This window comes from Staurois parvus, unplaced genomic scaffold (assembly GCF_062004578.1).
Source record: "Staurois parvus isolate SC_StPar_1 unplaced genomic scaffold, SC_StPar_1.0 ptg000191l, whole genome shotgun sequence".
Classification (NCBI taxonomy): domain Eukaryota; kingdom Metazoa; phylum Chordata; class Amphibia; order Anura; family Ranidae; genus Staurois; species Staurois parvus.
Genome location: NW_028317987.1, coordinates 2607184 through 2631901, shown reverse-complemented (window position 1 = coordinate 2631901; position 24718 = coordinate 2607184). Strand labels below are relative to the sequence as shown.

The 24718-nt window shown below is 45.6% G+C and overlaps 2 protein-coding genes across 2 annotated transcripts in view; one reads left to right on the top strand and one right to left on the bottom strand.

Annotated features, from left to right (window-relative positions):
- The window catches only part of LOC149461861 (uncharacterized), a 102631-nt gene that overhangs the window by 23138 nt on the left and 54775 nt on the right, over positions 1–24718 (bottom strand). The gene's annotated exons all lie outside the window — the stretch shown is intronic.
- On the top strand, positions 20425–22283 carry LOC149461863 (uncharacterized). The gene has a single exon (XM_089677629.1). The coding sequence runs from the start codon at positions 20439–20441 to the stop codon at positions 21903–21905; it is 1467 nt and encodes a 488-aa protein (XP_089533755.1). The 5' UTR covers positions 20425–20438; the 3' UTR covers positions 21906–22283.

Below are 24718 nucleotides of genomic sequence, written 5' to 3'. Positions count from 1 at the left end.
AACCTAACTGGCTGAAGGTTCACCCAAAACCTTGGAGAGTGTGATGTGAAAGGAATTGGCTCCCGTTCCTCTCGAGCCACTGACCCCCGTCAGTCCCTGGCCTTGATCAGTGTCTGTCCTCAGGCCTGGAGCCCCCTTTGAGACACAGGAAATGCACACAGACACAAGGTGGTATCTCAGAAGGAACTGAATTTATTCTTCCGTGTTTAAACATATATGAAACTTAAAACAATACATGGAAATAGAAGAACCAATCAATTGACAGGTATGCATTAACCAATCAAGATATTACATACGTCAGTCATGCCCAATCATTTGGCATTCATGTAAATTATTATTAAGTGCGTCAAGCATTAGTATAGAAAGTAGACAATTTCCCTATTTCACACTGGCTAAAGTTATTAATAATCTTGCAACAGGATATATCCAACCGCAGACTTTCAGTCTTGTGCTAGCTAAAGGATAAAAGGGAAGTTACACCTGGAGAAAAAAGAGGAACTTTAACTCCTGACAAGAATACAGTTTAAGACAAGAAAATCAATTCTTTTAAAATACAGACTTAAGTCTTAAGATGGATACTGATTCTAAGATGGAGGAGCTTTGGCTCAGAGAGACAAAATGGCAGTATGGTAATGCTGAAAGGCTAATTCCTTCAAACCCCCTCTTAGGTCACGCACGTGACCTTACACCTTTGGTTAGGTCCACATGGTTCTAGTAATGGTGGCGTCAATAAGTTTCTGCATTAAACCTCGGATGCAGGGGATACAACAGCAACAACACAGAGTTAATACTGCAGCAGCCATTACTATAGAAATCAGCATAGTTTTCATCAGAGTTCCCCATCTACCAAACCAATTTTCAAATAAACCAGCTAGTGGATTTTCTACTCCTGAGTTTTCAGCCAATTCTTCAGACAACATTTGGAGGCCTTGAAGGGCTCTAGTAATGCTTCCATCAGGAGCGGTGTTATTGGGGATAAAAGTACACCAATAGGAACCAAACATTTTACATACCCCTCCTTTCTCAGCTAATAACATATCAAGAGCAATGTGGTTTTGCCAAGCAGTAAGGGATGTTGCATCAAGTTGGGCAGAGACCCCCTTTAGAGCATCTCTAGTATAGTTAACAAACCTTTGTTGATTATAATAAATGTAATTAATCCAATCCACATTTTTGTTAGGCTGTACCCATAAAGCATTAGAGGCAAACCCTGCAGCAATCTGGTCCTGAGCTTTAAACTCATCAGGGACTCCTCTTGGTACACCTATAGCATCTATGTAAACTCTATTATCAAAGGAACCACGGGGTGCACTTCTTTTATACCTTCTAGATCTGGATTTTTCCAAGATGGGCAAGCTTCTTATCCCATCTTCTACTTTGACCATAAAGAAAGGCATGAGAAGATGGGTCAGAGCGCAGCTTCCCTTCCATCTGCTGGGGAGTCTGGCTCTGAGTCTCATATCTCCACACAGCTACCACACATCTGACAGTTGCTGCCGGTGGTCCTGAAACCATTCCTTCCGGTAGCCTTCTGCGGAGGTGCGGATGGTCTTAACACAGTAATTAGGTGGGAATGTACCTAAATCTTTACCCTCAGCATCATCATGTTCAAAGCAGGTGAAATTTCCTGGTACCGGTTTAGAGGCCAAAGGTAAATTTCGTAATCCGGTAACAGGGAACTTCTTAACAAAATCAGAACATTCCTTCTCAGTGATGTTATCTTTATACATTCTAATTAGGCAGGACATATTAGTTTCTTCTTCTAACAAAGGAACTGTGGCAAGTAGGGGGCGGGGATTGGCACATGAAACACAGTCTCCCTGTCCCTTACTTTTAGTGGTCCATCTCACCCATTCTATCCATTCATTTTTGTCAGAGTAACCAGTTTCAATGCTTAATCTGTCTTCTGATTGCATCACTACTCCTGTCACCTCATTATCCAGTCGATCCCTAACTTTGGGGAATGAATTGTCTATGGTATTGACATGGACTCTTGGGGAGGGTTTTACCTGTAATCTGAGGTTGGCCCAGGGGTCTGTTCCTGACACAGTTATTCCCAACCTATATTCCCCACTATCTCTGATCTGTGTGTTCCTTATTGTGAAAATGATATTCCCTTGGCCTTTTGCTATAGAGATTCTTTGATAGGTGCCTATGTCCTCTAGGGGAATTCTAGCTGATTGGGTCTCCCATTTATGAGGGTCTGTTGTCCACCATATATTCTCCCAGTAACCACAGGGCTTATTCCTCCCACACATGTACACATTATAAGGTCCAATATCATAAGTAACTTTAGTCGGGTCAAACACCTGGTTTTTAGTCAGAGTAAACACTATGGTCTGGTTTGAATCCTCAGTAGTCAAGACTGGTGTTTCCTGTAACCCCCATCCCTTATCTTGTACAAAGGACATTCTTCTCAACCTTCTCTTAGTGCGGGTTAGACCTCGTTTCTTTCTGACACTAGAATGTTGTGTACTATGGTTTTGTGTGTGCACTGGTTCTGCATTATCTGGGTCACTAGCTTGGATGGAGGTATTACATATACTCCTAATCACTCCAAAATCATCTGGGTGATAAATGCAGTTAGTTATTGTCCATACTGGGAGGAACACAGTCAGGGCTGCTAGTATGAGGAAGCAAAATGTCTGCCCAGAGTTCTGTGAGAGCATCAGAAAGGTCATCTTCTTCAAAGACTTTTACACCGGCTTCACTTCCTTTTTCTTCTTCTGTATCTGTGTCTTTGCCTTTGTCTTGCTTCTTAGGGGCTTGGTTCACCCTTTTTACACGACTGGCATGGATCCAGGCCTTGGAATCCTCAGTCAGGACAGCGGTCCTGGTGACAGCGATCACAGAAGTGGGGGGCCCAAAGGGATACTCTTGCTTCCGATTCCTATGGAGGGCTTGTATCACCACACGGTCCCCGACTTGGAAAGAGTGAGTTGGTTCCTGTGAAGAAAGAGGAAAGGTGCGAGCGACATTTCTTTCAACCTTGTCCAAAGTTTCAATAAGTTTTCTCACATATTCCTCCTGAATCAATTCCAAATCCCCTCTTTCTACCATGAGTGGCTGTCTGGCCCAGGGAGTGGGAAAGGGCCTACCCATTAGAACCTCAAAGGGGGAGTAACCTGTCTTTTTAGAAGGAGTCATCCTTACCTCTGCCAAGACTGCAGGCAGTATTTTCTTCCAGTTTGCAAAGGTACCTCCAGTAGCCTTCCTAATTTTATCCTTGATGGTCCTATTCATCCTTTCCACTATACCTGAGCTCTGAGGGTGGTAAGGAATGTGAAACTTCCACTCAATTTTGAGTGTTTTCACCAAATCCTGACATACCTTGGCCACAAATGCTGGGCCGTTGTCAGAATTAATCTGGAGTGGACATCCCCACCTGGGAATAATTTCCCGTGTAAGGATCCTCACTACAGTTTGGGCATCTTCTTTTGTGGTTACAAATCTTTCTACCCAGCGGCTAAACATGTCCACAATTACCAAAAGATATTCCTGTCTTTTTCCTTCCTTTGGCATGTGTGTAAAGTCTACCTGTAGGTGGGTAAAAGGTGTTGATGGGTATGTCAGGTGTTCATGTCTTGCCTTGTGAGGATTGTTTGGGTTATTCCTTATGCATGTAATGCATCTAGACACATATGATTTTACCAAAGAGGGAAGGCCAGGAATGAAAAAATCATTATCCAGCAGTTCACATGTAACCTGCCATCCCCTGTGACCTACTCCATGATACTGTGAGATGAACAGAGGTGCACTTGCCTTTGGAATGCATGGTCTCCCCTCTGTGACACAAAGTCCAGTGTGTGGATCTTTGGTCACACCAGCTGCATTCCACTGCTTAATATCTTCTGAGGTAGCATATGTCTGTAAATCCTGCAATGTTTGATCCAACAGTGGCATTTCAGGGGTGAGCATTGGCATTTGGATCATGGCAGGCTGGGTAAGGGCCGCCTCTTTTGCTACTTTGTCAGCTAAAGCATTTCCCTTTGCAATATCAGTTTGTTCATTTGTGTGTGCCCTACAGTGTAGGATAGCAAGGGATCTTGGCAGTTGTATGGCTTTGAGTAAAGCCTTCACCAGAGATGAATGTGAGATGGATTTTCCATCTGCTGCAATGAATCCTCTCTTTTCCCAAATTATTCCAAAATCGTGGCACACGCCAAACGCGTATCTGGAATCTGTGTAAATATTTACATCCTGACCCTCAAAAAGCTGACATGCTCTTGTAAGGGCTATCAGTTCAGCGGCCTGAGCTGACTGGTATGGGATGGGTTTTGCTTCAAGTACTTTATCTGGCAACTGCACCACCGCATATCCTGCATGGTAAACAGTGTCAGTGGGTCTCGAGCAAGAGCCATCTACAAAAACATTCTGTGCCTCTGGAAGAGCCACAGAAGACATATCCTGTCTTGGGGAGGTGTCCTGATGAATCAATTCCAGGCAATCATGCTGTGGAACAACTTCATCCTGCTCTCCCTTTAAGCCTAATAAGGCATTCAAAATTGGAGCTGGACCTGAAGTGGGAGAGGTATATTTTATTCTCAACTTAGGGTTTGACAACAGTATAACCTCATATCCACTAAGTCTCTGGGCTGACATGTGTTGGGTATGTATATTCTTGAGTAGAATAGACACATTGTGGGTGGTATGTAAGGTGGTCTCATGTCCCAGAGTGAGTGACGTAGCCATTTGGACCACCATAGCGCATGATGCTAGTGCTTTGAGACACGCAGGCATGCCTTGGACCTGTACTGGAACCATTTTTGAGAAAAAAGCAACAGGGCGGAGTTTTCCTCCATGCTCCTGGGCCAGGACCCCTGCCATAGTTTTACAATTTTCCCTAGCATACAGATGAAACATTTGATTATATGCAGGCAGACCAAGACCAGGGGCTATTACCATAGCATTTTTCAGATACACAAAAGCATTGCACATATCATCTGACCATTTCACAAGATCTGACATTTCTGAACCTGTGGCTTGTCTCAAAATGTTATCATAGTAGGAACAGTCAGGTATCCATTGGCGGCAGTAACCAATCATACCAAGAAAGGTGAGCATGTCTTTCTTGGTCAATGGGCAGGGCAGACCCATAAGAGCCGCAGCTCTTTTGTGGCTGACTTTCCTTTCACCTTTTGTGAGAACAAAACCAAGGTATTCAACAGTTTTCTGACACCATTGTAGCTTTTTCTTAGACACTTTATGACCACATTCACATAACCAGTTCATGAGATCTACACTATCCCCTTGGCTGGCTGCCCGATTAACACTACAGAGAAGCAAATCATCTGCGTATTGAACCAAAACTGAACCATGGCGAGGAGTCCATGGCTTTAAGGTAGCCTGGAGGACAACAGAGTAGACCACAGGCGAATCTACATACCCTTGCGGTAATTTACACCAAGTAAGGGTCTTTCTCCTGTAATGAAACGCAAAAATTGGGCGTGTCTCCTTGGCAACAGGGATTGAAAAAAATGCATTTGTCAGATCAATCACTGTGAAAAACTCAGCATCAGCTGGGATGGAGGAAATGAGTGTTGGTACATCAGGCACTATTGGGGCAATGGGAATCACAAGATCATTAATGGCCCTCAGGTCCTGCACAAATCTGTAAGAGCCGTCCGGCTTCTTAACTGGATTTATTGGGCTGTTGTATGGTGAAATCACCTCTTCAAGGACTCCTTCCTTGAGAAAGTGTTCCACCATGGGCGCTATTCCTTCCTCCTTTTCTTTTGACAAAGGGTATTGTTTGTGAAACACAGGTTGAGCCCATGGCTTCAGTGTGGCCTTATATGGAGTGCAGGAAATGGATCCCACATCCAAGGAACTTTCTGCCCAAACTTTATCATTGATTGTTCCAGCAGGAAATGAGGGGTCTTCTTTAGTAATCATTGTCATGGCAGGGATGATTGGCATTTTGGCAGAGTGAGCCACAATACCACCTCTCCTTGTGGATTTCAAGTTGATGTTCAACTCTCCCAGGAGGTCTCTCCCTAACAAATTAACTGGACAATTGGGTATGATTCTGAATGAGTGATCTAGCAGAGTGATTCCCTGTATGGGGTCAAAAATTGGAAGAGGCGGTGTTTTATAAGTTTTGGTCAGTATCCCATTTATTCCCATGGAAGGTTCAGCATTCATTACCTCTCCCTTATAATAATCCTCACTCAGACTCGAACGAGTTGCCCCAGAGTCCAACAAGAATGGGGTTAATTTGCCCTGTATATGCAAGGATACAAGGGGTTGTTCCTTATAAGAGTGAGAGACAAGCGGGAATGCTGGGATACCACCTTCTGCGCACCTTCATTTATTTTGTGATTGTGTCTGCCAAGAGATAGGAAACCTCACATTCTGCTGTGGGAGGTCCCTTTGTGGTTGGCCTGGGGAGGGGCTATGCTGGGCGTGGTCCTGAGTTTCATATGGACATTGATTTCTCCAATGATCCTCAGCCCCACAGTTAAAACAACCCGTGTCCCGTCCCCTATTATTCCTCCCTCTTCCCCTAGACCGGCCTCTGCCTCGGTTATTGAAACCCCCCCTTCTCTTGTACGGTGGGTTTGTGTGGGGAAAGGGATCTTCCTGAAAATGAGTGGCCACCGCCTTGGGTATCTCTAGACATCCGGCAGCATCTTTCTCAGTCAATTTCAATTGAAATTGTTCTCTGGTACAAGTGGGCCATTCAGAAATCATCTGTTTTACAGTTAACATGACACTGGGTTTTAGATTGGACAGGAAAGTCTGAATCAGTAGACTATGCATGGTGTCTTGCAATGTCAGTCCTGCCTCTTGTGTCCATGTCTCATTAAATCTTTTCCAAAAATCTAACACAGTTTCTCCTGACTTTTGCTTGCAGGCTACTGCGGTAGGGAGGGAGGATCTAGATTGGAAAGCTCGTTCCATTTCTGCTGAGACCTCTCTCCACATATTGTCCCTACCATCTTCTGTGTTTAATTTATAATTTGTGGCAGTAGTGTCACCTGCTTCTAAGATGGATATGGTCATAACATTACCCCAATTCCAAGGGGAAGTTTGTCCCAATATTCCATCGAGGATAAGACGCATATCCTCTTGTGTGTAGTTTCTACCTTTACATGCTTTCTTCAAATAGCTCACAGTAGCCGTTGAAGAAACAGTGGGTCTTGGACAATGTTTGACAATCCTATTTATGTCTTCTATCTCAATGGGTTTCTTTAATAGATTGTCTCCTATTGTCATGAAGGGCATCTGTTGTGTATTGGAATCAATACCATATTGGATATTATGGCGTGTGTGTGATGGACTTAGCATGTCCACTATACCTAGACTATTAGCTGCTCTGAACAGCAGAGAGCCTGAACTAGCGGATTCATCAACAAGTGAGTCATCTGCTTCAGTAGTTGAAGAAACAGTTATTCCCCCTGTCGCTCCCTGTGTGGTAGGACTTTGAACCACACCCTGGGAGGGCGCGGGAGTTTGAACTGTACTAGGCTGTGTGGTAGAAATGTGAACAGCACTAGGTATTTGAGGGGTCTGTGGAAGTGTTGGTGCTGGTGGTGCTGGAGGTGCAGTGGGGTGTTGGACTGCATAATGTCCGGCTAAAAAATCAATATCTTCTTCAGTAAGAGATGGATAAAGTTTTGTGGGCTGTGGGACAGATGGGACATATGGGGGAGGGAATGGCATGAGAGGGTGTGTGGGTCTGTCTATTTCTGACTCTAATGCATGTATTTTAGTGGCATCTACATTTCTAGCTTTGGCTTTATTTTGTTTCCCAGTTTGTCTATGAAACCAGAGAGGGGCAAATTCTAACCAATTTTGTCCACCTTTGGTCATGTATTTCTGATCCCACACAGGATCTCCCTTATACCATGGAAAAGCCTGTTTATCTCCCAGACAGAGACCCCTAATCATATCCATATGAAAAATATCATTACTCCCATCACGGGGGAACGGGTCAACACTTCCCATGAATTCACTCCAGTCTGCTAATTTATCCACCCAGGGGTTAACTAGATAGTAATCTGTCCCACAGATACGGGCTACATAATCTTTACATGTCTCACCAACATTTGGGGGGGGAGTTTATCCTTACTTTGACCACTTCCCATTTTTACACTTACAAAGGTCTGTGTTACAAATCTGTCCTATAGGCTGTCCCAAAAAACAGGGGTCAACTTCCAAATGACAATTTACTTTATAAAAATGTCTGGACTTAAGATATTTATTGGGTCTTTCTCTAGTGGTTGACCAAAAGTGGAGATTATAACCTGGATATACAATACTTCTAATAATATCCTGACTCTGACTAACTCCCACTTTTCTAACAATAAGCCTACAACACAATTTGAACAAGACATTCACATAGGCACCCAACTCCGTGTCACCATGCTATCACCTTCTCTAGGTCATCAGCCAATAAGGCCTAGCTAAAGGGGTGGTGCGTCTTACAACGGAAGTTGACAATACCTTCAGTGACCTCTGGCCCATACACTTACCAACTGGGCACTTGTGTCACACAAACAAATTATCTTATACTTCTATGCGATAGGAAGAAAAGCAAAGAGTTGCAGGACAGAATTGATCAGCCCCGGACTTTTCCTGGTTTCTTCTCAGAGAAACTCTTTTCAGCCCCTTCTCATAAGAGACTGTGCAGTTCCCAAAACTGCTCCTGGTCTTTTCCAAAAGACCTTGTGCTTCCCACAGCACTTTGCGCCTGGCCACTAGCGTCTTTAGACGCGAAGCCCGGTGCTACCTAAGGGCATGAGATTTTAATCAGAGCCCTTCCGGCAAGACAGACTAATTGACAGAATGACAAAAAATCTTACCTACCGAAAAGGATGATTATCTCATCCCGGACGAGCCCCCAATTGAAAGGAATTGGCTCCTCTCGTTCCTTCCTGTAGCTACCGACTCCCGTCAGTCCCCTGGCCCTGATCAATGTCTGTCTACAGGCCTGGAGTCCCCTTTGAGATACAGGAAATTGCACACAGACACAAGGTGGTATCTCAGAAGGAACTGAATTTATTCTTCCGTGTTCAAACTTATATATGAAACTTAAAACAATACATGGAAATATAAGAACCAATCAATTGACAGGTATGCATTGACCAATCAGAATATTATATACGTCAGTAATGCCCAATCATTTAGCATTTATGTTAATTATTATTATATACGTCAAACATTAATATAGAAAGTAGACAACTTCCCTTTTAGCGCTGGCTATAGTTTATTAATACTCTTGCAACAGGAAAAAAGCCCACCGCAGACTTTCAGTCTTGTGCTCGGTAGAGGAAAAAAGGAAGTTACATCTGAAGGGAAAAGAGGAACCTCAGACTCTTATCGAAAGTAAGAAACAGTCTTAAAACACAAATTCATCTTTAAGTACTGACATAAATCTCAAAATGGATTCTTATCTTAAAATGGCAGATCTCAGGTCAAGAGACAAAATGGCGGTATGGTAATGCTGAAAGGCTAATTCCTTCAATAGGCTGCAGGAGATCCGCTGAGACATAGAAAGGGAAATGGGTGCTAATAGGCTGCAGGAGATCCGCTGAGACATAGAAAGGGAAATGGGAGCTAATAGGCTGCAGGAGATCCGCTGAGACATAGAGAAGGAAATGGGCACTAATAGGCTGCAGGAGATCCGCTGAGACATAGAAAGGGAAATGGGAGCTAATAGGCTGCAGGAGATCCGCTGAGACATAGAAAGGGAAATGGGAGCTAATAGGCTGCAGGAGATCCGCTGAGACATAGAGAGGGAAATGGGAGCTAATAGGCTGCAGGAGATCTGCTTAGACATAGAGAGGGAAATGGGAGCTAATAGGCTGCAGGAGATCCGCTGAGACATAGAGAGGGAACTGGGTGCTAATAGGCTGCAGGAGATCTGCTGAGACATAGGGAGGGAAATGGGCGCTAATAGGCTGCAGGAGATCCGCTGAGACATAGAAAGGGAAATGGGTGCTAATAGGCTGCAGGAGATCCGCTGAGACATAGAAAGGGAAATGGGAGCTAATAGGCTGCAGGAGATCCGCTGAGACATAGAGAAGGAAATGGGCACTAATAGGCTGCAGGAGATCCGCTGAGACATAGAAAGGGAAATGGGAGCTAATAGGCTGCAGGAGATCCGCTGAGACATAGAAAGGGAAATGGGAGCTAATAGGCTGCAGGAGATCCTCTGAGACATAGAAAGGGAAATGGGAGCTAATAGGCTGCAGGAGATCCGCTAAGACATAGAAAGGGAAATGGGTGCTAATAGGCTGCAGTAGATCCGCTGAGACATAGAGAGGGAAATGGGCGCTAATAGGCTACGGGAGATCTGCTGAGACATAGGGAAATGGGAGCTAATAGGCTGCAGGAGATCTGCTGAGACATAGAGAGGGAAATGGGCACTAATAGGCTGCGGGAGATCCGCTGAGACAGTGAAATGTGTATGAAATGGATGGATGTGCAGACACTCCCAGAAGATGATGTCATTATGAGTGGATTGATATATATTTTTGCATTGTCCCCCCCAGAAGGATCAGGTTTGGCGGGATCGCTCTCATTAGCTATACATTTGTATTTTGTGTTCTGTGTTTGTAAGACTTTTCTATATGTAATAAGAGATGTTTGTTGAACAGTTGGTTACATAAGAGTTACATTTATTTCTTCTTCCTTTATTCAGTAATGTTTCATCTCCCGTAGTATCCCTGTAAGGTACATATTATACAGGAAGGGGGATTATGGGATGGATCTCGGGGCTGCAGTTCCTCTGAACTCCACAAGGTGCTGATCTCACCTATACTCACACAGGAAGTCTTTATGGAATGCAGACAGGAAGTGATGTCAAGGATAGACAGGAAGTGATGTCAGGTATAGACAGGAAGTGATGTCAGGCACAGACAGGAAGTTCCAGATGAGAGGTGAGGCGGGAAAAAGTATATCAGAGACGTTGGTGGAAGTGGCAGCAGAGGAGGTAATAAGATGTAATTTCCTATTTACAACAAATGTATATAAATCTGAGGCTCTTTTAGGAATGTTTGTGGCTTTAAAAAAATGAAAGGGGCTTTATAGCAACTTAAATGTGTAATATGTGTAACATTGTTCTGTTTATCTCCTCCTCCCCTCCCCCGCCTGTCTCCAGCACTGCACCCGGGGACTAGCAGGGAGGGGAGAGACCTTGCAGTGTAATGAGAACCGATTGGCTGCTCCTCAGGAAAGGGGAGTGTCCGGCTTATCCTTCCTCCTTTCACTCCCAGAGCCTTTTTTGCACATTTAAAAAATCATTTTAACCTGAAGATGACACAAAACCCCCCAAATATCGATTTTCTGAAAGTAGAGACTTTAGAGAATAAAATAGCGGCAGTTCTAATTTTTTATGTCACAAAATATTATCACAAAGTCTAGGAAATGCCAAATTTCAGTAAAAAATACACTTAAGCTGATTTCAGGGCACAAAAAGCAATAAATGACCCATTTATGTGTAAAAATATAAAAGCCGAGGTTGCAGCGAGTAAATAGATATCCAACATGTCAAACCTTAAGTTGTGTGTGCTGAAATGGTGACAACCTTTAGTCCCCGGTATTATCTATAGGTGACACATTTATAGCCCCTTCTAGGTCATCAGTATAGAGTACGGAGGAGGTCTGCTCCTAGAATTATCCTCTCATTCTGGTGTGACCGGCGATATGTAACGTGTATCACAATCAATGTTATCACGTGTAGGCGCTCCAGCGTGTGCTCTTACGTTTGGGTGTGCATATATGTGGGGGTGGGGGGTAGGAGTTATGTACTTGGGTGTAACTTTAATTCTTTACAATTAAAAAAAAGCATTTTTACTTAAGGGGACAAAGTCCTCTATGTGATGACTTTTGATGACAGGTTCTCTTTATTGAGACATCCAGGGTCTAAAAGACCCCCAATGTTCCCCTGTACTCCATTGGATGTAATGTAGCGCACATCGCACCGCATTACATTCTTTGCTGGCCTCAATGGTCGGGAAATCTGTCATAACATCACTTCTGGGTCAGGACAAGAAGGGAGTGAATGTGTCCGCTCTCCTCCGTCCCCTCTACCCTCCGGCACCCGCTGACCCGGACCCACAGATGGGCAAGCAGAGCCGGGGAAGCATAGTAAGTACAGGAGAGGTTCACACACACGGGGTGTCAGAGGCTGGCACCTGAAAGGAGAGCCCTGCGGCTTGCCCTCAGCAGGGATAAAGATTAAACACAATACTTGCCCGGCCCCCAGAACTACATATCCCGGGCGTCGGGTGATGTAAAGTGACCATCCCTGCATGATGAGCCGACATTGACCTCACAGCACTGCCTCAGAGCAAACTAGTCATAGGAAGGATCAGATTTATCATTCCTTGTCTGCAGATCTAAAACTCATCAAAACCAGTTCAGAGACCAAACAAACCCAACAGAGAAAAGGGGCCCCGGACCCCAAAATTGTAGTAAACACTAAACAGTCCAAACAAAATGTGTTCCCATGGGGGGAGTAGTTCTTCAATGTCCAGCAACCCTCCTATTCCCCCCTCACATCCACATCCTATTATTGTGTGACCAATACCATCCAAATCATTCTTACTTTCATTTCCCAAAGTTATCCGTCTACAAGGAGACCTGTATAGATCACATGATGGCACCAATGAGGATGGAGGAGGACCGGAGTCACATGACTGAGAAGATACTAAACCTCACCCTGGAGATCATCTACCTGCTGACCGGAGAGGTGAGGAGGATTCTGGGAGGTCACATGACATCACTCTGATCTGTATTAAAAAAACACTGACCGGAGAGGTGAGGAGGATTCTGGGAGGTCACATGGCATCACTCTCATCTCTATTAATAAAACACAGACCTGACCGGAGAGGTGAGGAGGATTCTGGGAGGTCACATGACATCACTCTTATCTCTATTAATAAAACACAGACCTGACCGGAGAGGTGAGGAGGATTCTGGGAGGTCACATGACATCACTTATCTCTATTAATAAAACACAGACCTGACCGGAGAGGTGAGGAGGATTCTGGGAGGTCACATGTCATCACTCTGATCTCTATTAATAAAACACAGACCTGACCGGAGAGGTGAGGAGGATTCTGGGAGGTCACATGACATCACTCTTGTCTATTCTGGTCAATAGACCATTTTATTTTTGCACACATTTAGATGATGTCAGGTGGTTGATATTGTTTTATTTGTCTCCTGATCTGTAGGATTATGTTGTAAAGAAGAAGTCTAGTGGGGAGCCAATCTCAGGAGGATGGAGCAGAACCCGGAGCCTCACCATGGTGCCTCCATCTCATTCTCTGATACCTGAGAGGGAGAAAGAGCAGAAGATTCTGGAACTGACCACCATGATGGTCCATCTGCTGACAGGAGAGGTGAGCGGTGCCGGGAATTCTGGGACATTCTCCAGTAACAGACAAGGGATGTGTCTGGATGGTGACTGTATCATTGTGTGTGTCAGGTTCCTATAAGGTGTCAGGGTGTCACTGTCTATTTCTCCATGGAGGAGTGGGAGTATTTAGAAGGACACAAGGACCTCTACAAGGACGTCATGATGGACAATCAGCAGACTTTGGGTTTTGTGAAGATTGTAAGGAAGGAATTTCCCCGGAATGAGACGATATTGAAGCTCACCCTGGAGATCCTCAGCCTGCTGACTGGAGAGGTGAGTGTAATGAAGGGGTTAAATCTGACTGGGCTGTACACTGGGAGGGATTCAGAGTCACTTGAAGTCTTCTGATGATCTGTAATCAATAACGACATCCACACAAGTACTATGAATACATAAAGTGTCCGGACTCTATGAGATTTGGTTATAGCACAAGATGGCGGCATTGGTTATAGAAGAGAACAATCTCAGCTTTAGTCCAATCAGAGAGACCCATGATTACCAGCATGCCACGCCCACTGACCACTAAATCCATGGGTGACATTTCCTGGTGGGTCAGTGAGCCTTACTAGTAAACCATTAGTGACTCTATTATATGACTTCTAGAAGGAGCTATAAATCTGACCCCATTGTCATCGTATCATTGGATGGAGATGTCTGTCCTTTGCTGAGTCGGCACATTGTGGCCAATCCCTGGAGAATAAATCTAGAGCTGACCATAGAAGGGAGGGATTATGGGAGAGTGAGATTTATCTTTGTATCACACAGAACTGTACAGGAGTCATGAAGAAATCTACCGACAATGACACCAGAAGGAGATCTCATCGTATGACCACAAGATCCTCGAGAATCCAGAATCCCATCACCATCCCCCCACCTCCATCCCTGATCCCTACAAGACAGAAGACACAGAAGATTCTAGAAGTCACCAAGAAGATGATGGAGCTGCTGACAGGAGAGGTGAGCGGTGCCGGGAATTCTGGGACATTCTCCAGTAACAGACAAGGGATGTGTCTGGATGGTGACTGTATCATTGTGTGTGTCAGGTTCCTATAAGGTGTCAGGGTGTCACTGTCTATTTCTCCATGGAGGAGTGGGAGTATTTAGAAGGACACAAGGATCTCTACAAGGACGTCATGATGGACAATCAGCCGCCCCTCACATCACCGGGTAAGAGGAGACTTTATTGTAAAGGAGAGAGCAGTACGGAGGATCCACCTAGATCCCCCATCATCTGATAAACACATAGAAACAATGGATTCAGTCAGTGTGTGTGTTTCCTACAGATGGATCCAGTCATGGGAACCCACCAGAGAGATGTCCCCGTCCTCTGTATTCCCGGGATTCCACACAGGAAGGTCACACCATCCCTCACCATCATCAGGTAGATGATGACAATTATTGGTAGTTGTGATTTATACACAGCATGTTTGTTACAATGAATGTTTTATTATATCTTTCAGAGTGGAATCCTCGGGGATGATAATATTGATGTTAAAGAAGAGTATAAAGAGGAGGATGAGGAGTATGGAGTGATGGAGGAGTTTTCAGAAGGACACAAGGAGATGATGGAGCCACCTAATACCAGGAACCCACCAGAGAGATGTCCCCGTCCCCTGTATTCCCGGGATTCCACACAAGAAGGTCACACCATCCCTCACTATTACAAGGTTGGTGGGATGGAGAATCTAGAACATGGACTTGTAGAGACTATGGGCTCCAATCACAAAGCGGTATCTTCCCGTATCCCAGTATGTAGTAAGATGCTGCATTCTGTTTTTTAGTAGTGAATCCTGCGGGGAATTTACCACTGGTGTCCATAGCAACACTTGTAAATAGCTTGTTGTTAAGGAGAGGGCAGCCGCCAGTGTCCCCAACAACCAGTAAACAAGGAGCGGACGGCCGCCAAGTTCCCTGCTGACAGCTGTGACAGGTCTGGTATGGATTTTGAGGGGAACCCCGATGCCAAAAAAATAAAATTAAAGGAGTGAGTTCCCCTCCAAAATCAATACCAGACCCTTAGTGAGTGCCCACCTTCCTCCTGAACCATACCAGGCCACATATTCTCAACATTGGGTGGGTGCTTCAGGGCAGGGGCACTCTGCGCCCCCAAAAGCACCTTGTCCCCATGGCGATGGGGACAAGGGTCCCTTCTTCACAACCCTGGGCAGTGGTTGTGGGGGGGCTTTGGGTGGGGGACTTATTGGAATCTGGAAGCCACCTTTAACATGGAGGCCCCCAGATCCCGCCCCCCCACAATGTGAATGAGTTTAGAGTACATAGTACCCCTATTCATTCACCAAACAGTGTAGTGTAAAAAAAAACACTGGAATAAATTTTTGACAAAACAAAAATAAAGAACAATATCCCCCTGATGTAGATCCATCGATGATCCAATCACGATACTCGCTGTCATCGCTGAAAAAACAAAGCTCCCCTCCTGACATCTGACAGCTTTGTCGCCTCCCACTTCTAAATAAACTAAGGAATGCTACTACCCTGTGACATCACTGGGTGGCCTTGCCCTCTTGTTACGTCACCAATACAACATGCCCCGGTCAGTGACGTTACCAATACAACATGCCTCAGTCAGTGACGTCACCGAGTGACACCGTCTCTTAGTATATTTAGTGGCAGGAGGCAGCAGAGCTGTCAGACAGAGGGGAGTCTTCATTGGGAGCGGAGCTTTTCTTTCCGTGACAGCGAGCATCGTGATTGATGATGGATCTACACCGGGGGGGACATTTTGCTTTATTTTTCTTTTTTAACTAGTAGCCGACCGCAGATAGCCGAATGACGGCTTCACTGCGGCTGGCCAGTTCTGGGTGGACGTCATATGACGTCCCCCCAGAACGCGTTCGGGCGCGCACCCGGCGATCTCCGTGATCGCTGTGTGCTACGGACACAGCTGATCACGTGATGTGGTAAAAGGCCTATCCCAGCGGCCTTTTACCACGTGATCAGCGGTGTCCAATGACACGCTGATCAGAGGGAAATGCAAGTGCCGGTTCTCGGCTGCACTTTCCTCACGCTGTCAGATCGTGAGGAAAGTACTGCCGAGAACCGGCAGTTGTCAGAGCGGGGATCGGCACCGATCATCAGGACACTGATGATCAGTGCCCTGATGATCGGTGCCCAGCAGTGCCACCCGTAAGTTCCGCCCACCTGTGCCCAGCAGTGTGCCCACTAGCTCCGCCCACCTGTGCCCAGCAGATCACCCACCTGTGCCCAGCAGTGCACCCACCTGTGCCCAGCAGTGCACCCACCTGTGCCCCTCTGCAGTGTCACACACCTGTGCCCAGAAGTGCCACCTACCTGTGCCCAGAAGTGCCACCCACCTGTGCCCACCCACCAGTGCCACCCACCTGTGCCCACCCACCAGTGCTGCCCACCAGTGCCACCCACCAGTGCCGCCCAGCAGTGCCACCAGTCAGTGCCCAGGGGTTGTGCCAGTCAGTGCCACCAGTCAGTGCCCAGCAGTGATGCCAGTCAGTGCCGTCTATCAGTACCCATCATCAGTGTCACCTATCAGTGCCGCCTATCAGTGCCGCCTCATCAACGCACATCAGTGAAGGAGAAAAAATACCTGTTTGAAAAATTTTATAATAAAAATTTTTTGCATTTTTTTTATTTATAGCGCAAAAAGTAAAGCGCCCAGTGGCAATTAAATACCACCAAAAGAAAGCTCTATTTGTGAGAAAAAAATGATCAAAATTTCATATGGGTACAATGTTGCATGACCGCGCAATTGTCAATCAAAGTGCGGCAGCGCTGAAAGCTGAAAATTGGCCTGGTAAGGAAGGGGCTATAAGTGCCTGGTAGGCAAGTGGTTAATAAAGGACTTGTCAAAAACTGCCTGCTGTCTATATAACAGAATACTTTTTTGGGGCGAATAATTAGGGGTACCATGTACCCCATACTCATTCACATGGGGTGAGGGATCTGAGGGCCCCCTTGTTACTTTTTGTAAGTCTCCTGCCTGCAAACCCCCACAGCCACTAGGCTGGGTTGTAGGGAACAGTCCCTTGTCTCCATCAACATGGACAAGGTGCTCTGGGGGAGCAAAGCTCCCCCCCCCGCCCCAGAGCATCCACTCCATGTTATGGGCACGTGGCCTGGTATGTTTCTGGAGGGGGGGGTCACTTGCTTGTCCCCCCTTTTCTGATTTGCTGTGCTGCATGCTCAGATAGGGGTCTGGTATGTATTTCTTTCATTTTGGCAAGGGGCCCCCTTTCAAAATCCATACTAGACCCCCCAAGGAGGGAATCCTACGCCATTTTCTTAATATTTCCTTGCTGGTAATTCTTTTTTTTTAGATTTATCGGTTGGTTTGGATGCGGCAGCCGCTCGCTCCCTAACAACCATGTTGTTTACTGGTTGTTAAGGATGCCAGCGGCCGCCCACTCTTTACCAAGCAGTACACATTTCCTGAATGCCGCATGTCTCCACCACTAATTAATGACCGCATGCATTTCATTCTTTATTTCCTTCTGTGAATGTAACGCCTGTTCATGCGGTATTTACTGAGCGTGTTCAGTGTTTGTGGTCAATACCGCAACACGGGATAGGAAATGGACAGTTTCAGGATGGCATGCGGTATTTAGGGGAAATGTACCCACATATCACATGTGATCTGCTTCTGTGAAGGGAGACAATGTGTGGATTTTGTGTGTGATGTCACAATCATAAATCTTACATTTTACAGATGATATTTTCTCTCATTTCCTTGATTTAGAGTGGAGATCCAATCGATATAGAATTTGAGGTGAAAGCAGAAGAAGAAGAGGCGTATGTGAGGGATGATCAGCAGTCTATGGAGGAGGATGGAATAACGGGGACATTTATAGAGGAGGACACTCCTACAGAGATCAGCACAGGTGGGTCATGAACACTAAATCCATTCCTCCACCCATACTGCTCACTGATTGGTCCAGAGTAGGGCGGGGACTGGGTGATATCAGCCTGTAATCCCCTGGTCACTTTCCTGAGCTGTGTTCCCCGTCCTGTATTCCTGGATTTCTCTCGGATAATCTTCCTTCTCTGTGCTGCAGACACAATTTATGTCTCTAGACTGGATTTATGGAGGTTCTGGGGTTCAGCTGGCAGCAAAATGTTGATTTTTACTCTAAGCATTGCATAATGTAGGCACCCAGGACATGTGACTGGGGTCTCCTGCCTTGTGCCTGACTCTTCCAGGGGACCTTCTCTGTTATCTGCAGGCTGTGCCGGGTGGAGGGATATGTCTGTAGTGTCTCAGACCCAAGTCACTGAGTGCAGTCTCAGGAGATGGGAGGCAAGCAACCCTTTAAGGACCTTAAATTACTGAATACCAATATTATGAGTCCTGACCATTACATTATATAATTTATATTGTACATTACATACTCCTGACCCCTGCACTATATACTCTATGTTGTACATTACATACTCCTGACCCCTGCACTATATAATCTATGTTGTACATTACATAGTCCTGACCCCTGCACTATATACTCCATGTTGTACATTACATACTCCTGACCCCTGCACTATATACTCTATGTTGTACATTATATACTCCTGACCCCTGCACTATATACTCTATATTGTACATTACATACTCCTGACCCCTGCACTATATACTCCATGTTGTACATTACATACTCCTGACCCCTGCACTATATACTCTATGTTGTACATTACATACTCCTGACCCCTGCACTATATACTCTATGTTGTACATTACACACTCCTGACCCCTGCACTATATACTCTATGTTGTACATTACATACTCCTGACCCCTGCACTATATACTCTATGTTGTACATTACACCCTCCTGACCCCTGCACTATATACTCTATGTTGTACATTACATACTCCTGACCCCTGCACTATATACTTTATGTTGTACATTACATACTCCTGACCCCTGCACTATATACTCTATGTTGTACATTACATACTCCTGTCCCCTGCACTATATACTCTATGTTGTACATTACATACTCCTGACCCCTGCACTATATACTCTATGTTGTACATTACATACTCCTGACCCGTGCACTATATACTCTGTTGTACATTACATACTCCTGACCTCTGTACTATATACTCTATGTTGTACATTACATACTCCTGACCCCTGCACTATATACTCTATGTTGTACCTTACATACTCCTGACCCCTGCACTATATACTCTGTTGTACATTACATACTCCTGACCCCTGCACTATGTACTCTATGTTGTACATTACATACTCCTGACCCCTGCACTATATACTCTATGTTGTACATTACATACCCCTGACCCCTACACTATATACTCCATGTTGTACATTACATACTCCTGACCCCTGCACTATATACTCTATGTTGTACATTCCATACTTCTGACCCCTGCACTATATACTCTATGTTGTACATTACATACTCCTGACTTCTACTCTCCCCCCTCCCCTCACTGCTATATATACACATAATATGGATTCTCTTTTGTTCCCCCCATTTCCTCCCAGCTGGACATTTTATATCGGATGATGTGATTGGAGCACAGACTTTTACATGGTGATAATAATGTGATAACATCCTCCAACTTTGGACCCTTACACAGAAAGTGATAATGAGGGAGGAGTCAATACCTCAATGATGGTGGTCTTCAGGATCAGTCCAGTCTTCATCTTGGTTGTTCTCCCCTCATCCTCACTCTCTGACCTCTGGTGGGGCTCAGCCCCGCTGTTCTTCATGACTAAATCATGGAATAAATAAGGAAGTGCAGTACTTCTTGTGTTGGGAAGATGGCGATGAGTGATAGAGGGGGTGGGGACCCTCGTCCTATAATCCCCTCATCACTGTCCCTCCTATAAAAGACAGTTCTGGTTGTTTCCTCACTCTCTGACTAAGGTCCATGAATAAAGAAATGACCTGGTAGGAGATCAGAGGAGCCATTTCCTAGTTCCCTTGAGGGTGGAATTGTAAGCTCCTCAGAAACCAAGCTGCCTGATGTGGGTGGAGTCCTGGTTTGGGGGAACCAATCAGCTCCTGTCTAGTAATCCTCTTTGTCTTTGTATTTTAGTCCATGGCCGGGAGATGAGGAAAACCTCCGAGGATTGTCTCACTTTGTCTCCAGACTGGAAAGTAGATGATGAGGACATCACACAGTATAGTCCAGGAGAAAACCCGGCTCCCTCCAATGTCCATCCGGCACCACCCAGTGTAGATGGACCATCGGATTCCTCGTATCCTGAGGAACCTCAGACTGTGCGGGACCGGGCCGGCCTTCCAACAGGGAAGAGGTTCTCCTGTACTGAGTGCGGGAAAGGTTTCCATTATAAATCACATCTTAATGTGCATGAAAGATCTCACACGGGAGAGAAGCCATATTTCTGTTCTGAGTGCGGGAAATGTTTTTTAGATAAGTCCAGTCTGTCCAAACATCAAACATCTCACACGGGGGAGAAGCCGTATTCCTGTCCTGAGTGTGGGAAATGTTTTTCAAGGAAGTTCAGTCTTCACATACATCAGAGATCTCACACGGGGGAGAAGCCATATTCCTGTCCTGAGTGTGGGAAATGTTATTCAAGTAAGCCCAGTCTTAACACACATCAGAGATCTCACACAGGTGAGAAGCCACATTCCTGTCCTGAGTGTGGGAAATGTTTTTCAGACAAGTCCAGTCTTCATAAACATCGGAGATCTCACACGGGGGAGAAGCCACATTCCTGTCCTGAGTGTGGGAAATGTTTTTCAGACAAGTCCAGTCTTCATAAACATCAGAGATCTCACACGGGGGAGAAGCCGTATTCCTGTCCTGAGTGTGGGAAATGTTTTTCAGACAAGTCCAGTCTTCATAAACATCAGAGATCTCACACGGGGGAGAAGCCGTATTCCTGTCCTGAGTGTGGGAAATGTTTTACACAGAAGTCCTATCTTTACAATCATCAGAGATTTCACATGGGGGAGAAGCCGTATTCATGTTTTTCAAGGAAGTGCAATCTTTACATGCATCAGAGATCTCACGCAGGGGAGAAGCCAAATTCCTGTCCTGAGTGCGGGAAATGTTTTTCAGATACAGCCAAACTTCATTTACATCAGCGATCACACACGGGGGAGAAGCCATTTTTCTGTCCTGAGTGCGGGAAATGTTTTTCAAAAAAGTACAATCTTCATATACATCAGAGAACTCACACGGGGGAGAAGCCGTATTCCTGTCCTGAGTGCCGGAAATGTTTTTCAGATACGTCCAGTCTTCATAGACACAAGAGATCACACATGAGGGAGAAGCCGTATTCCTGTCCTGAGTGCGGGAAATGTTTTTCACAGAAGACTGATCTTCACAGACATCAGAGATTTCACACAGGGGAGAAGCTGTATTCCTGTCCAGAGTGCAAGAAATGTTTTTTATGCAAGGTCTTGCTTCACACACATCAGAGATCTCACACTGGGGAGAAGCCGTATTCCTGTTCTGAATGCGGGAAATGTTTTTCACAGACGGCCAATCTTTACAGACATCAGAGATCTCACATGCGGGAGAAGCCACTTTCCTGTCCTGAGTGAGGGAAATGTTCCTCACTGAAGTCCTGTCTTCCTGTACATCATGGATTCCACACAACCCTGGAGGTGTATTAGTGTAGGAAATGTCTTCTAGATGAATGTTGATGGACATCCCAGCTCTCATGTGGGGAAGAAGCACACCCTGATATACACCTCAGATATACTCCATGGCTGACCTTCATCATGGAAGAAACAGTTCATAAGGAGATGAGAGGCCCCCAAAGACATGGATGAAGTGTGGGACCAGGTTGGCTATTGATGGCAGGAGAAGAATAACAATGGAGTGCTGGCCTAGAGCACTGGGCTGACTTTTCATTGGGGTGTAGCCTACAGTGAAGGAAATGCGTAATTGCTCCCCCCTGATGGTGAATGTTCGCCCCTCACACAGAAATGATCGGTCTAACAATGTAATGTTCGGTGTAACACTGAGAGACAGAATACAACAACAAATTCAGCAGAAATGCGTCTAACAAATGATGACTGATTTGCATGTTCATGAGGGAAAGAAGGATTTGATCCCCTATCATTCAGCAGGATTTCTGGCTCCCAGGTGTCTTTCATACAGGTAACAAGCTGAGATTAGAAGCAGTCTCTTAAAGGGAGTGCTGCTAATCTCATTGTGTTACCTGTATAAAAGACACCTGTCCACAGGAGCCATCAAACCATCAGATTCCAAACTCTCCACCATGGCAAAGACCAAAGAGCTGTCCAGGGATGTCAGGGACAAGATGGTAGACCTACACAAGGCTGGACTGGGCTACCAAACTATGGCCAAGCAGCCTGGTGAGAAGGTGACAACAGTTGGTGCAATCATTCACAAATGGAAGAAACACAAAACAAGTGTCAGTCTCCCTAGGTCTGGTGCACCATGCAAGATCTCACCTCATGGAGTGTCAATGATCATGAGAACAGTGAGGAATCATCCCAGAACTACACGTGAGGATCTTGTCAATGATCTCCAGGCAGCTGGGACCACAGTCACCAAGAAAACAATTGGTAACACACTACGCCGACAAGGACTGAAATCCTGCAGTGCCCGCAAGGTCCCTCTGCTCAAGAAAGCCCATGTCCAGGCCCGTCTGAAGTCTGCCACTGAACATCTGAATGATGCAGAGGAGGACTGGTGGGAAGTGTTGTGGTCAGAGGAGACCAAAATCCAGCTCTTTGGCATCAACTCAACTCGCCGTGTTTGGAGGAGGAGGAATGCTGCCTATGACCCCAAGAACACCATCCCAACTGTGAAACATGGTGGTGAAAACATTCTGCTTTGGGGGTGTTTTTCTGCTAAGGGGACAGAACAACTGCACCGCATCAAAGGGACGATGGATGGGGCAATGTACCATCAAATCTTGGGTGAGAACCTTCTTCCCTCAGCCAAGGCATTGAAAATGTGTCATGGATGGGTGTTCCAGCATGACAATGACCCAAAACACACGACCAAGGCAACAAAGGAGCGGCTCAAGAAGAAGCACATTAAGGTCCTGGAGTGGCCTAGCCAGTCTCCACACCTTCATCCGATGGAAAATCTGTGGAGGGAGCTGAAAGTTTGAGTTGCCAAACATCATCCACCAAACCTTAATGACTTGGAGAGGATCTGCCAAGAGGAGTGGGCCAAAATCCCTCCTGAGATGTGTGCGAACCTGGGGGCCAACTCCCGGAAACATATGACCTGATTGCCAACAAGGGATTGGCCACCAAGTACTAAGTCATGTTTTGTGAAGGGGATCAAATCCTTCTTTCCCTCATGAACATGGAGATCAGTCATCATTTGTTAGACGCATTTCTGCTGAATTTGTTGTTGTATTCTGTCTCTCAGTGTTACACCGAACATTCCATTGTTAGACCGATCATTTCTGTGTGAGGGGCGAACATTCAACATCAGCCGGGGAGCAAATACACATTTCCTTCACTGTATATGCTAGAGATGGTCTGCATATAAATGAAAGGGGGTTTGCTGTGCTGGGGGAGGGGTTTATGAGAAGGCTGGAGGAGTATATAAACTAGGATGGAGGGGGGAGGGAGAATTCAGTTTTAATGGGTAGACAGATCAGACGGGTCAGTACTTGTTGGAGTTACCAACAACCAGTGGAATTGGTACCATTTGTATGAAAATAAAAAATACTCAAAATCCGTGTGAACAAGGTGTAAGTGAATGGACAAGGTGTCGGTGAATGGACAAGGTGTCGGTGAATGAACGAGGTGTCGGTGAATTGACGAGGTGTCAGTGAATGAACGAGGTGTCGGTGAATGGACAAGGTGGCAGTGAATGAAGGAGGTGGCAGTGAATGGAGAAGGTGTCAGTGAATGAAGAAGGTGTCAGTGAATGAAAGTGTTTGCTCACCAATGCCAGAAGTGTGCCCAGCACAATAGGTGAGTTGGAAGGTTTGGTGCATGAAGAGAACTAGGATTGAATTGGTATTGCTGAATCTTGGCTTCATTCCTCACATGACTGGGCCATTCATATTCCTGGCTAGGTTCTCTTTTGGAGAGACGGGGAAATAGGAAAGGTGGTGGAGTCTGTCTCTATGTGAGAAGTGATCTCAGAGCGAGTGTGAAAGAGGACCTAGTTGATGGAGAGTGTGATGAGGCTGAAGGATTATGGGTGGAACTGCACATGGGGGGGCGGTACTACAAAGTCATCATTGGAGTTTGTTATAGGCCTCCCAGTGTTAATGAGGAGGTGGAGACTCAGCTCCTCCCACAGATGGAAAGGGCTGGGACAGTGATAATAATGGGGGATGGTAACGTCCCGGAAAGTGACTGGAGTAATGGTACTGCCGGTGTAAACACAAAACAACCCCTCCTGCCCTCTATGG

Coding starts and splice junctions, on each gene's coding strand:
- LOC149461863 (XM_089677629.1), top strand. CDS start 20,439: ATGAGGAAAACCTCCGAGGATTGTCTCACTTTGTCTCCAGACTGGAAA.